This window comes from Penicillium antarcticum (genome assembly GCF_028974205.1).
Source record: "Penicillium antarcticum strain IBT 31339 chromosome Unknown utg000007l_segment0_segment0, whole genome shotgun sequence".
NCBI lineage: Eukaryota > Fungi > Ascomycota > Eurotiomycetes > Eurotiales > Aspergillaceae > Penicillium > Penicillium antarcticum.
In genome coordinates this window covers 853,817-866,195 of record NW_026695305.1, presented here as the reverse complement: position 1 = coordinate 866,195, position 12,379 = coordinate 853,817, and the positions used below count along the sequence as shown (strand labels likewise).

Here is a 12,379-nt window from a genome sequence, read left to right as displayed (position 1 = left end):
TGTTGTATAAAGAGAGTGCGAAAGTAACGATTGTCTCTTGAATTTTTCAAGAATCACTCTCGTGGCTTTGTTTCCTATAATATCTGGTCGACAGACTACCTACTCTGCACGGTCTCTATTGGATTTGGATTCTCAAACCTTGATCGTTAAAAACCACTTCTCTGAACCGCTTCTCTCAAGCGTATACCTAATTGCCAGAGTCCTTGCAAGTACAGTACACGTGTCCTCTATTGCAGATCGGTGGTCTCCCAACTAATACATGTATAGTCCCCGCCTCCATCATGACTTCCGAATCCGACATAACCCATCCCGTGGACGCGATCAAATGTTGCACCTGCGGACAGGAGAAGAGCATGGTCCATGCAGATTGTGGGGCTTGTCCTTCTTGCTGCAATTGCTCCAAGAAAAAGGACTGAATGATCGGAGGCGGGAGGGTGAATAACTGCAATTTTTGAACTGTCACTGAAGCTGCTTGACCGACAACCAGTCGTAAGGATTCTCCTGAATAATGACTCCGCGGGCTCTCCTGAAACGGTTTACGAAATCCACCGCAGCGCATAAGGGATGGGAGAGACCAAGTAGCAGGAATTATACATATACATAAGATTCCCGTTCTGAAATTCATCTCATATTTGCGATCGTTTGTGATCCACCGTTCCTAGATATAAAATTACGTGAACTCAGGCTCCTTGCGAATCCAGAGGTTGCTGGCGTCTACAATACAAATGTAGTCCTTTCAGTGCAGAGCATATTTCAACGTCATCAGAATGGCTTGGAAGGCTATAGGCATCATAATCCAGCCACATTTGCCTTGTTCTCGGAGATTCAGCATCTGCCAATGGTTTTCTGTGAAGTGCCATGGTTAGACAAATTCGAGGATCGATAAAAGCGAACTTACTCATTGCCATTGAAGACTTCAAAGCCGGTGGAAATAATGAGCACAGGCCGAGCAAGGTCGGCGATAATCTGCTTCACTGGGGCGGCAGCAAAGGGTGATATTATGATCGATTCCTCGTCAATTTCCGCGAATCCTCCTGCACCGTGAGTTCCAACAATTTTGAATTCCTTCTTGGTCAGGATCTCTTCCGTGACCTCTGTATAATCTGGGTCCTGGGCAAGTAATGGCAATGTTTTATTGCCACGACAAAGTTGAGCGATAGTGAGAGCCATCGAATGCTGGATCATGCAACCCATAACATTTTTCACCTCAGAGTTCTCATCCCAAGAGCCGTGCTGCCTTTTTAGCCATTCAGGCGCGGAGCGGCAAAAATCACCGAGCCCGAAGCAGAGAACTTTCTTCACAGTGTTTGTACCGAGTATATCTTGGACCAAGGCTGCCAAGTGCTTGCAGGTCTTGCTATTCTGCCATAACAAGTGTTTCTCGTCAAAGACTTGCATTGGCTGTGCTATAAGCTCTCGGAAGTTTCGTGCAGTCTGATTGCTCCAATCCACAATGTAAGAGCACAGGTAAGTTTCAATTGGGCCGTTGGGTTGTGCTTTCACAAGTTGCCAATATTCTTGGTACTTGACATGGGGTTTCCTAAGGAAAACTTAGATTTCAGGCTCAAATTGGGTCAGAAGACCATACCCACGTACCAGATAGGATTCTGTACTTGGAACATGGGATTGGAAATTTGGATTATGCTTCCATCGATTCGACGGACTGAAAATCGCTCCATTGCATAGGATTGGCGCAATTGTTGTTCTATGTCTTCGAGATCTTCTTTCGTCCAAAGCCTGGTACCAGAACTGTACAGATCTGCGACTCTTTGGCTACTGATCCGCCAATCCGTGCACCCGTAGTCGAGCGGTCTTAGAGTTTGTGGCATGGTCTCGTAGCTGCTGATCGAGCAAAGGTGAGGAACAAACCATATGATGAGTTGCCGGGAGGAAAGAACCCAAGATTGTTTGGAAAGAGGAGAAATTTATTTGTGTACAAGGATCAGAAAAGAAAAGGCTAGGACTGAGCTGTGATACTTGATGATTGTCTGCTTTTGTGTATGGGTACCAGTGTCGGATACAGTGACAACGTTTGCTTTGAGGGATTAAGAAAAATTCGACCACTCTGCTGCTGACTACTTACCTAACTACTTAAGGTTAGTTAGTTAGTTAGGTAGGTAAGGGGGTCAAGAAAAAAGACCCCAGGCAAGAGGAAAAATAAAATACCGATCACCGCTTTACGGCAGTAGGGTCTGGGGCCACATCCAATGTCATGCCACCCACCAAATCCTATACCGCCTTATACCCTACTGCCAATCGGGACGAGCCCCTCATCCCGATTCCCGACATCTTGAATTGCTGATGGGGGCGTGCCCCCGTATTTCGTCGTGCAACGCTCTGCAGCACGGCTTGACCTATCATATTTCCGAGCAACCTGCCCCCGTAGATGGATAGGTCAAGTGGGTAATTGCTTTTTATATGGTCGATATTTCAAACGGAACGCGTCGTGTATCTTACCGCTTACTGTCTCCTTCCCCCAGCGATAACTGTGCTGATGCCTGCAGTGCAACCATTGCGAACAGGGGGATACCGGTGTTCTTGTGGCTAAGATCGACGCTTCATCATTACGCCGTACCTTGCAGCGACGTTAGTCGCCATAGGAAACGACTCCAGTGCCGCTACCGTCACTACAACTACAGGGGCCTCAGCAGGACAAACTCAAAATTGTTGCAGTTGGAGTAGGTGTTCCCATCTTGGTGGTCGCCGGTGCCTCGACCTGAGCGGAGTCGCTTCTTGCATACTGCCGCGGCGGCCCTTTTGCTTGTCCTGGCGGCTCCTTGCTTCCAGGACGGTGATGGTACAACCACAGCTATCGGCGGGTAGCGCACCGGGATAGCGGAACTCAGTGCCGTTCGAACACGAGAACATTCAGGAGTAGAGCGCAGGGTCGGCGGAGCGGACGGGCCAGATGGGGCTGACTTGTCTTCAACAGTGCCGGAATCTTTGGCCCGCTCCGGAGCATCGTTTGCCCAGGAGCATGGGTTTTCACCTAGGTCAGATATCTGCCTTGGCTCCGAATCATTTTCGTAGTCCCCAGGGTGCAGACTGTCTGAGGGCTCCGTAGTAGATAACTTCCGCTTGGCTGATTCTTGTTGAGAATCACCCACCGCAGATAGGTTGCTAGAGACACAGTTCGCTTGTTCGGGTGCAGGTACGGGTGCGGTCACACAGGGTACGCACGAGAGTTGAGAAGTCTCCATTTCTTTGGTATCAGGAACAGAGTCTACAATAAAAAAAAGTCAGACAATGAGAGGATGATGGCCGACTTTCATCATCATGCATTGTGCCAACTTACCCGGTAAATCATCTCCCCGCATATCAGGAGGAATGGGGTCTAGGTGGTCTGGCCCTGCAGGACATAGAATTGTTCTCGCGAAGTCTGTCGATGGCACTGGCTCTGAGAAAGCCAGCGCGGATCTTCCACGATCCAACAGAATATCACGGACAGCTGGCATATTTGTTGTCACTGCGAGTTCGACATCTTTCGTCATTTCAAGCCGAGTGGGACCGTAGACATGGTTGATCTCGGTCTGAGGAATTCCAACGACCCTTTATACCTGCCTACCGCCCCCTGTCTCTTCTGGGCGTTTTGAGAAGGTTGGATTGACAAGATTCACGAGACAAAGCGCAGCCTGCCGATACAGAGATCCACCAACCCATCCACAACGGAAATCACTGAGTCACGCGCAAGGCCGACGGTGTATGCGGCATTTCTCCCATTGGATCAAAGCGTTTCATTCGAAAAAGTCCATGGTCTGTCTTGCTGCGCCTCGCCAGAAGAGGGCCATGGCGAAGGGATCGTCTCCAAAGGGCTGCTTAGCGTGAGGATCAGCGTCCAGTCGGGTGAGGCATCATGCGCAACTCCGGGGCCAAAAAAAAATACAAGGGAAAACTCACGCTTGACATATATTGTGAAGAGACGGCTAAAGACTCTTTGGGATGTGATGACTGCGGGCACTCATAAAACAAAGAAAGTGGCAGAGAACAAGGAACAGGGGAAGAGGAGAATTTGAAGGCGATTCGAATTCCAGTTTTGCCATATTGGTGGAACTGTGGTCCCTTTTATAGACGACGGATGCCGGAGGATGGAAATCTTCTTCTACCAAGAGTAGATAATCTCAAGCAGATCCTGCAATCCAACCCATTGCAGTCGAGGACGCTAGACCATCCCAGTTACACAGTCCACAACAAGTTATGGTTCACTGGCAAAAATTCCCGCAGTTGCAGTCTCGCATTGACTACAAGATGCAGTATCGACCAAGGTCCAGGGCGTGCGCGGCATTTTCGCTATTGGCCCACATGACCGAGCTGTGATTTCGAGTTTCACCGATTGGGTGGAGAGGGACCGGAGAGACCGACGATGACGACAACTGGGCGTTTGGCCAGACGATTGAGAGCCATTCTATGAAGCCGGGGCTGTGTAATGCAACCTCAGGTGGGGCGGCGGGAGAGGGATATGCAGCGTCGAGGGTATACTGGCACTTTGAAGATTTGAAGGGAGGCCCGCCGAATCAGAGACGGAAAGGCGCACTGGCAGAGGGAGACCTAGATATCTTCGCAGCATGGTGCTCAGTCACTGCCCTAGGGAAGGAGTAGGATCATCGACACGAAAGGACAGGATGCTGTATCATCCCAGTGGTTACGATTCTAGGACACAGGCATTGCAAGCTGGATATCGGATCAAGCGGCATCTCCGGTAAAAATGAAAGGGGCAGTGCGTCGGGCTGAAATCAAATGTGCAGTAGTCGGTGGGGGCCAGAGTAAAGAAAGGGGGCGGCGATGAGTGCAAAATAGAGAGGCAGAAAAATGAAAAAGTGAGAGAAAGGGAGGAAGAGCAGCGAAGACGGGTCTTTTATGTCGGAAGGCATTGAAGAGAGGTTACGTGACGGCGTATTGGGGCGCTAAACCTAGAAAGGCAAAACTAACCGGATACAGTAATTCACAGGTCCCTATATTACATATGAAATTTTACGAAACATTCTTGTGAATAACCCTGTCCTTAGTGGTAAAATACCACCCCTCAGTTCGACAAAAAGACCAAACGCTACACAGACAGCCAGATCTTGGCTGTGCCTCGGCCGGGATAAAATACAACACACATAGCCGCCAGGTGCGTTGTACTTAGCCTGTTTCCTCCCTTCACCTTGCTAACCCCGAGCAACTCGGCTGCTTGGTGATGGCTGAATTCTACGACGACCACGGGGGAAGTGTCGTCGAACTCCGTAGGGGTGATTGATAATGGTTTGCTGAGCTTGTCATTATCAATGAAGAAGGTGCGGAAGAATGCCGTGTCTATTTGGAGCTGTCAAGTGTTAGCTGAGATTGGATAGAAACGATGCTGTGACTTACATTTATGACTGTTCGGTTGAGTGCGTACTTGTTCAAAGCCAGTGCTGCTTTGACGCGGTCTCCAATCTGCTTCTTGTCCATTGAGCAAGTCCCAACATCTTTTTTGACGGCTTTCTTTGGGTTGGGTCTTGTATGGGCCTTCTCCGTCGGATTGTTTTGGTCCGCCTCGACGGGTGAAGACGCGCGCTGAATAAGATTTTTAGTTGCAAGCGCCGATAAAAATACTTGGTATGAAGCAATAACCCACCTTTCGTGATGCTAACATGTCGTCGAGCCGGTCAAGAAGCTGATTCGGGAATATGTAAGGAAGTGGAAGAAAGAGCGGAACCTCCGTATTTTGGAGGGAATGCGGAACCGATTTTGAACACGCAAAACGTATTGGGAGACGCGTTGTCAAATGAGACTCGTCTAGTTGTGGTACGCCGCTCTGGAGTACCACTCCTCAGATCGTCGAATCAAAATCGAGAAACCACTTTGCCCCCGGCACCGACGACCCACCCAAATTACCCCTCGTCACGGAATGTCCTCTTTCCCCCTCCTTTTCCATCTACCTACACTATTGACAGCTACCTTGATAATTATTCTCTGTCCGTATTCTGCCAACATGTCTTCCAACAAGGGATACAACATCACCAGCTCTGGCATGAACAGCCAGGTATGTCACAACAAGCCCTCAAGTCCTGTCTCGTTCCTCGTACTTCATGATCTGCCGTGAACACTCGTCAATATTAGGTACTAATTAAGAAGTATTTGGTGTGGTAATGACAAAGGAACAGGGTAATCACTATTGCTCCCGCGACTACGGCTCCAGCGTCTCGAATTCGAACAACTACCGCTATTCGAACTCGTAAGATGGACCAGCTACCTAGACTTGACATTTCTATCCCATGCATTGACCATCATTTCTAGAAACGGCTCTTATTACTACTCTAACCCCAATGGGAGCACCTACTACAACAATGGACAGGGAGGCTCGATCTATACTACTTCCTCGGGCTCTGGGAAGAAATAAGTTCAGCTAGTAATATTTGAATCTCGTTGATGATAACTTTGTCTCGTAATGGATATGCACAGCTCAATACACATAAAGCAGAGCTAAGGTCACCATAGCAAGCAAAACTTCTCTATTTCCCGTCAACAAATTCATTAAGCTCCTAGAAAGATTGCTAAGAGCCGAACGAGAGGTTGGGACCAGAGGAATCGGTGACTGAGGGGCGGGCTGTTGTGATATGAGGCTGATGTAGATCTGGAAGAAAGCCGCGCCGTCGGAAATAATTCCCGGAGTGTCTACACGAAGAAGCATGTTGATTGAAGATCATCTTGGACCTCATATGTATATATAACCTCCTCAGTACTCCCCGAATCACAATCAACAGTTCCACAGGACTACAACAGGTTATGAGGCCCGAGAACAAATTCTCGGGGGCCATTTATCACCTTGGTACCACGTTTGTCGATGATGCGCGCTTTGATGCCGCAGCGAGCCATCCACCACGCTGCCATGAGACCAGCTGGACCTGCGCCAATAATGAGGCTGATATGCCGTCTTAGTGTGAAAAAAGAAAGAAAGAAAGTCAAGTTTATACACTCACACGTCGATCTTTGAGCGCAGGACCTCCGGCGGCATTGCATTGAGAGCCATGCTAAGAGAATAAGAGAAGGAGACAACTTAGACCAAGGTGAAGGTGTTTCCGCGATTGAGGGACAGTTTGGTGGCTTGGGGTAAACGATGAGATTGTTAGAGTAAGAGTATGTTAGATTCGCTGAGGTAGCTTATGCCACTTTATATGCAGTTGCTGTCGCCCAAGGGTTGTAAAATATCCGGGTTCCGGTCATTAGCCACCGATGATCACCTGTCGGACCCGGATGCCGCACCGTTCCGCTCGTGACCATGGATAAGCGGCCTTCAGTGTCAGGCCAGTTCGGTGATTTCGGGTCCATGCTAGCACCGCTTCTTTCCTCTATTCTTGTCTGTCGGGAATGAGATGAGTCTCTTTAACCGCTGTGTCAGCGGCTCTCGGAAGAACAAGATATTCTGAGTCAGCGGAATGAAAGAGCTGGAAAATCCTCTCTGCGCGAAATGGAACGTCTAAATACATAGAAGTTATTGATGCATCACGCGTTCCTATAATATATAGGGATCTGAACGGTAATATAACTCTGAGTTAGAAAAAGGAAAACTATCGACAATAGGAGGCACAGCATCCCATTTCCACTGAAGCCGTTGATTTCTCCGCCATTTCTCCCAGCAGTTACAGTAGAAGTAAAATACAGGGCCGCTTACTCACTGACTCAGTATTCCGTTGAGGGCAGACACGTCGAATGCACTACGGGTTGACCATACAAAAACACATGCAGAGTCTAGACGCTGAATCAGCGCTGTTTAGCGCTGTCCTTAGGGATCAAGTAACTTACAGTAGCCCCTCCCGAAATTTAAGGTTTTACATCAATTTAACGTAATTCACTACCGAGCCGGTCACACCCCCGAGATGGCCACCCAACGTAAAACGCGTCGAACCTTCCCTCTTCAATCACCCACTATGCCACCAACACGTACTCGATCCTCCCGAAATCGTACAGAACAAGAGGGTAGGATCTTATCAGCTATTCAGGCTATTAAGAATCAATAAATTACTTCAAATTGAGAAGCAGCGCGTCATTCTAATAGGGCCACATAAGAAGGACCCTCCATGGAAGCTATTCGGACCCCCTCTCCACCTGCTAGACCTAATTAAGCCGACCGCAGTAATTGTATTTCCAATGCATTAATTGGTAAAAATGCATGAATTCTTGGCAATACAAGATTCCCTAAGCATCGGCGGTCATGGATCTAACGTTAAGGTACTTCTATTTATATACAGCCCCCTAGTCAAATTAAGTCATCACAATTCCTCACCAACGACTAACTGGCTCCCTGAACTCACGGTATTTCCATTTACGATGCGGACATCCAGTTTAATTAAGTATCTACCAGCGACTAATTTCCCAGTAAGACACTAGTGCGGGACAGCTGGTCATTTCCCCTTGCAGCCTTGGCAATTGCTTTCCTGCACCTGAAGCAGCCACTTGAACCTCAAGACCATGAGTGTCTCATTGGTCGGAGAAGTAATCACGCCCGTTCAGCGGCAGAGTTGAACAAAGTTGCAATACGCGAAATGAACAGGCTTGACTGCGGGAGGAATAATCTTCTTTCCTTACGTTGCGTCAACTGATTTTTTCATTACCCAAAAAACCCACTATCTGTTTAATTGTAAGGAACTATTGGGAGTGAAGTTTCTCCAAAGCCAAGGATAAACAGGATGGTCAACTGTTCAAATGTGGAAGGTTGAATCTTGTTGCAGGCTTAGCGTGTATCTAGGTCAGAACTTGCTGAGGCCGGTGAACTGAGCGCTAGTGGAGCCTCACCAACCAATCTCTGTGGGAAGAGGTTGCATGCAATCTTTCATTGCTGGATCATGACCAACATTGGAGCCCAACTGATCAAGCTCCTATCTTAGCACTGAATGCCGGTGAGTTTGCTCAGGAGTCTGTTCATTAGTTCCCACGTTTTAGTTACTAGGTTCTCCAAGCCTTGGTTGCAACTTCCGGTCGAGACAGACAAGGCTCACGGGGCTGAAGGGAAATAAACACCTGCCCCACAATGGGTCCAACTCGGGCCATGTCATGGTCAAGATGAGCATTTGTCCGGTTTTACCAAATCCCACTGTATCCAATTGCTGATATTGGCTAAACATGTCACGAAGAGACTTATCAGGGATGTACAGAAAATGCAGTCACAATTGTTCCAATCCATCCCTCCGCAATGATATGAGCGACCGTCGATTTCGCTACCCTTTTCTAGCAGGCCCTTTTCTAACAGGCCATCTGATTGTCTTCTTTGGATGAGCGGCTCTGCCTCGTCAAGATTCAGGGTAATATCCTAGCTAGAGTTAGCATATGCCTTCCAAATGTTAGCAGGGAATCCACCGTAGGATGGTTCGAAGGAAATTTAGACTGAGTAAGACGTAGATCCCCGTGACGCGATCGGCGAAGGACAATGACATGTACTACCTCCAGCCCAAAGCATCTCGCCAACTTCGACAATGTCCTAAGCATGATTCAATATGGAATGTCTCATGCTAGTATTTCCCGTGACGAAGGATAGGGAGGTTAGTAGGTACAGCGATGTCAAATTTTTGAGACAGTTGATAGGGATCGGAGGGGAACAGAGTCGGGCCCATATATTCCAAAATTACAAGGGCAGCTTCAGGGTTCTAGTTTCATAACAAGTGGCGCTCCCTGATAAACAAACTTCGGAGAGTGTGAGTCTCATTCCGTGTGTCCCGGGTACAGGGAAGCGTTGAATAGACTCGTGAAGAGCAACGGATCGAAAGCGCTGCTCGTCAACTAGAGGAATCCCTAATCGTATGAACTTGTAATCAACACACTGCGAGCTATTGTAATTGATGGTTACCAGGTTGAACACATCTACTAACAAAATAACAGAGCACCTAGTTCTTCCTGAGGCCCGCTCAGGTATCCTCATTAAAAGCCATCATGAACACTTGATACCGCGCGTGAGCGATGGTGTTGCCCATCAACTCTTCGTAGAAGTCAGACAAGAGATGCATAGCTAGTTTTGGAGTGATGCAGTGTACAACTTATAAGTATTGCCATTGGTATCCCAAATCTCAGAGTTCTATCACTTCAAGGCCCCCGTCCTCTGTGCCCATATCCAAGGAAATCTATGATCCCGTATTCCCTCTTCGCCCAGTTCCCGCCCGCAGACATGGATGCCTCAGTAAGTGTACCCATTTTTGACCGCGGCGCCGCTGACCAGTATCCAGGAAGTTCTTCGGATTATTGGTGCACTCAATACACGCACTCTCCAAGCAGAGCGCCGCCAAGCGCGATCCGAACAGGAGCTAGTCGCCATACGGGAATCGCTCAGCCAATCTAGGAGCGAGCTAGAGCAAATCGTTCGTTTAACTGAGCTTCTTTATGAAGTGAATCGGCGAATGGGATCTATGATGGACTACCTATTCAGAGAGCAGGGAATCAAACATGGGCTTGGAGATGCAGAGTCATTTGATTTGATGTTTGACTTGGTGGTAAAAGGGGTGGAGGCGGAGGAGGCCGGGCAAGCACCAAAGTGCGAGAAGTGCGAAGGGAAAGGCGGAGATCCCACAGGCAGCCGTGCCTCCGCACCTGCCGAGCTGAACAGTGGGAGTGGTGCAAACTGATGCAACCGCTTGAGATGTCCATTTGCGCGCACACAGCCGATCAAGTAGCACAAATCAACTACATCGCACTTTGCCTGGGCCGAATTAGCATTATCTTCGTAACAGTGGCCAGGAAACGTGCATTTCCAAATCGGCACGTGGGCATCGGCAGGTAATGTTGTGGGCTCTTTTTTCACGTACAGTAACAGTGTCAGAATCACTCACGCAAGCTCGCTCGAATGGAACACTTGCCCGAATAAATTGCACAGGCTGTTAACTTGGTCGATCACAGCAGGATCTAGCTGTGAGCCGGAGCCTGCAAGACTGTTAATCTAATGGTCTGCTGGACCACTCATAGGGCCTGAACAAACATCCATTACCCCTCGGAGGTCGTATTCCTTGTTCCATTGTGCGGGGTGCACAACCGGTCCTGCAAACTGCTCCAAGCCAGGTAGAACGGGGAACTTGGGATTTGAATAGCCCCGGACAGCAGAAATCAACACTTTGGCTTCGTGAATGAATTCTTCTCCTGTCTTCAAATCGCGGATATAGACATGCCATCTACTCTGAGCTTCTACCCACTGGGCACCTTTCCATTCGATCTGGGATCTCACATGTTTAGTGACATGGTTAGCGCGAGCGACAGGTGGAATATAGGATAAAAAAATTTCCGCTGGGAAGGGAACAGTCTGGTGAAGTCTGGATTCGGGAACCATAACTGCGAATATAAAGCGCCAGGTATATCAACACTGCATCCTGGATCTGCTGCTTATTAACAAGTAATATGCAGACGGAATCAAGGGACATCCCAATTATTGGCTGCCCACGCTCCACCCAATTCTCGAGCGCGGCCGTAAATCACAGTCACCCAACACGTAGCTGCTGTTGGGGCTGGCATGCCATGTCAATTCCCGACAAGCTTGCGCCGCTGATAAGGATGTCGCTGTACAATGCCTTTCGTTTGTCTATAGTTGGCCTGTTGTGCGACGCCAAAACCATGTAAATAAATCCAGGGTGAGCTGGCTGGCTAGGAAACTGCATCAACATCACCCGAAAGGTCTATCTCTATGGTGTGGTTGGCCCGGAAAGGAAAGAAAATAAATCATGGGAATAATTTAACTAACGTGGTTCCCGGCGGGTTCGTCATCCCTGCCGGTCCGTCACCCCATCAAATCTTCAAATTTTGTACATTTTTCAAACGCCATTCAAACAACCAAAACACCATTAAATTGACGATTTAAAACTTCTGCAGGCATGTAGTAAACCTATGCCCTTTTCCTCCGCATTTAGAACATGTATTTTGCCGACGTACAGGGGGCAAAATAGGAAGTGTAGGTTCAACCTGGGATTCTAGAGTAGGTGTATGATCAGATATATATCTTACACCAACACCTCCCTCACCACCAACATTGGTAGTAGGATCCAAAACCTCTGTTAAACTACCTATATTAGGCATTCGCTTCTTCGATCTCTCCCTCTTTTTCGTCTGTTTTCTATTTCCCTCCCGTAAACGCTTGATTTCATCCCGCATTAAGATGTGCTCGTGAACTAGCTTAACCGACATATCGTAGAACTGTTGAAGATCACGTTTTGTAGGGGAAGAGATCTTATCAGCAGCTGAACTAAGACCAGAATTGAGCCTAGATTTGCGTTTTTCTAGCTGCTTAGTCGTCCTAGGGATGCCGGTAGAGATATTACTGCCTGATGTTGAACCTTGTGAAACTGGTCGCTCTTGTAGAGGCGGAGATTGAAGACGAATGTTGAGCTTTGATAACACTCGATCGGGGTCTAATGGTACTAAACCAGTAGCTGCGAAGGCATTCTGAACG

At 48.2% G+C, this 12,379-nt stretch overlaps 5 protein-coding genes across 5 annotated transcripts; 2 read left to right on the top strand and 3 right to left on the bottom strand.

Annotated features, from left to right (window-relative positions):
• Positions 1 to 598: 598 nt before the first annotated feature.
• N7508_007486 (uncharacterized protein) lies at positions 599 to 1,912 on the bottom strand. Its single transcript, XM_058465550.1, has 3 exons — positions 1,597 to 1,912; positions 899 to 1,540; positions 599 to 846 (listed from the first exon to the last, which is right to left on the bottom strand). Exons 1-3 carry the CDS (start codon positions 1,827 to 1,829, stop codon positions 681 to 683), a joined length of 1,041 nt encoding a protein of 346 aa, XP_058317952.1. The 5' UTR covers positions 1,830 to 1,912; the 3' UTR covers positions 599 to 680.
• A 721-nt stretch (positions 1,913 to 2,633) lies between these two features.
• Positions 2,634 to 3,455, bottom strand: N7508_007485 (uncharacterized protein; the record flags this gene model as incomplete). Its single annotated transcript, XM_058465549.1, has 2 exons — positions 2,634 to 3,223; positions 3,296 to 3,455. 2 exons carry the CDS (start codon positions 3,453 to 3,455, stop codon positions 2,634 to 2,636), a joined length of 750 nt encoding a protein of 249 aa, XP_058317951.1.
• A 1,118-nt stretch (positions 3,456 to 4,573) lies between these two features.
• On the bottom strand, positions 4,574 to 5,614 carry N7508_007484 (uncharacterized protein; the record flags this gene model as incomplete). The annotated part of the gene is made up of 4 exons (XM_058465548.1): positions 4,574 to 4,622; positions 5,100 to 5,302; positions 5,350 to 5,535; positions 5,597 to 5,614. 4 exons carry the CDS (start codon positions 5,612 to 5,614, stop codon positions 4,574 to 4,576), a joined length of 456 nt encoding a protein of 151 aa, XP_058317950.1.
• A 339-nt stretch (positions 5,615 to 5,953) lies between these two features.
• N7508_007483 (uncharacterized protein) lies at positions 5,954 to 6,361 on the top strand (the record flags this gene model as incomplete). The annotated part of the gene is made up of 3 exons (XM_058465547.1): positions 5,954 to 6,004; positions 6,126 to 6,196; positions 6,259 to 6,361. The coding sequence occupies 3 exons, from the start codon at positions 5,954 to 5,956 to the stop codon at positions 6,359 to 6,361; spliced, it is 225 nt and encodes a 74-aa protein (XP_058317949.1).
• Positions 6,362 to 10,117: 3,756 nt separating this feature from the next.
• N7508_007482 (uncharacterized protein) lies at positions 10,118 to 10,571 on the top strand (the record flags this gene model as incomplete). The annotated part of the gene is made up of 2 exons (XM_058465546.1): positions 10,118 to 10,129; positions 10,176 to 10,571. The coding sequence occupies 2 exons, from the start codon at positions 10,118 to 10,120 to the stop codon at positions 10,569 to 10,571; spliced, it is 408 nt and encodes a 135-aa protein (XP_058317948.1).
• Positions 10,572 to 12,379: the final 1,808 nt, after the last annotated feature.

Coding starts and splice junctions, on each gene's coding strand:
- N7508_007486 (XM_058465550.1), bottom strand. CDS start 1,829: ATGCCACAAACTCTAAGACCGCTCGACTACGGGTGCACGGATTGGCGG. Junction 1,541..1,596: donor CAAGTACAGAATCCTATCTG/GTACGTGGGTAT, acceptor AGTTTTCCTTAG/GAAACCCCATGTCAAGTACC. Junction 847..898: donor GAAGTCTTCAATGGCAATGA/GTAAGTTCGCTT, acceptor GGCACTTCACAG/AAAACCATTGGCAGATGCTG.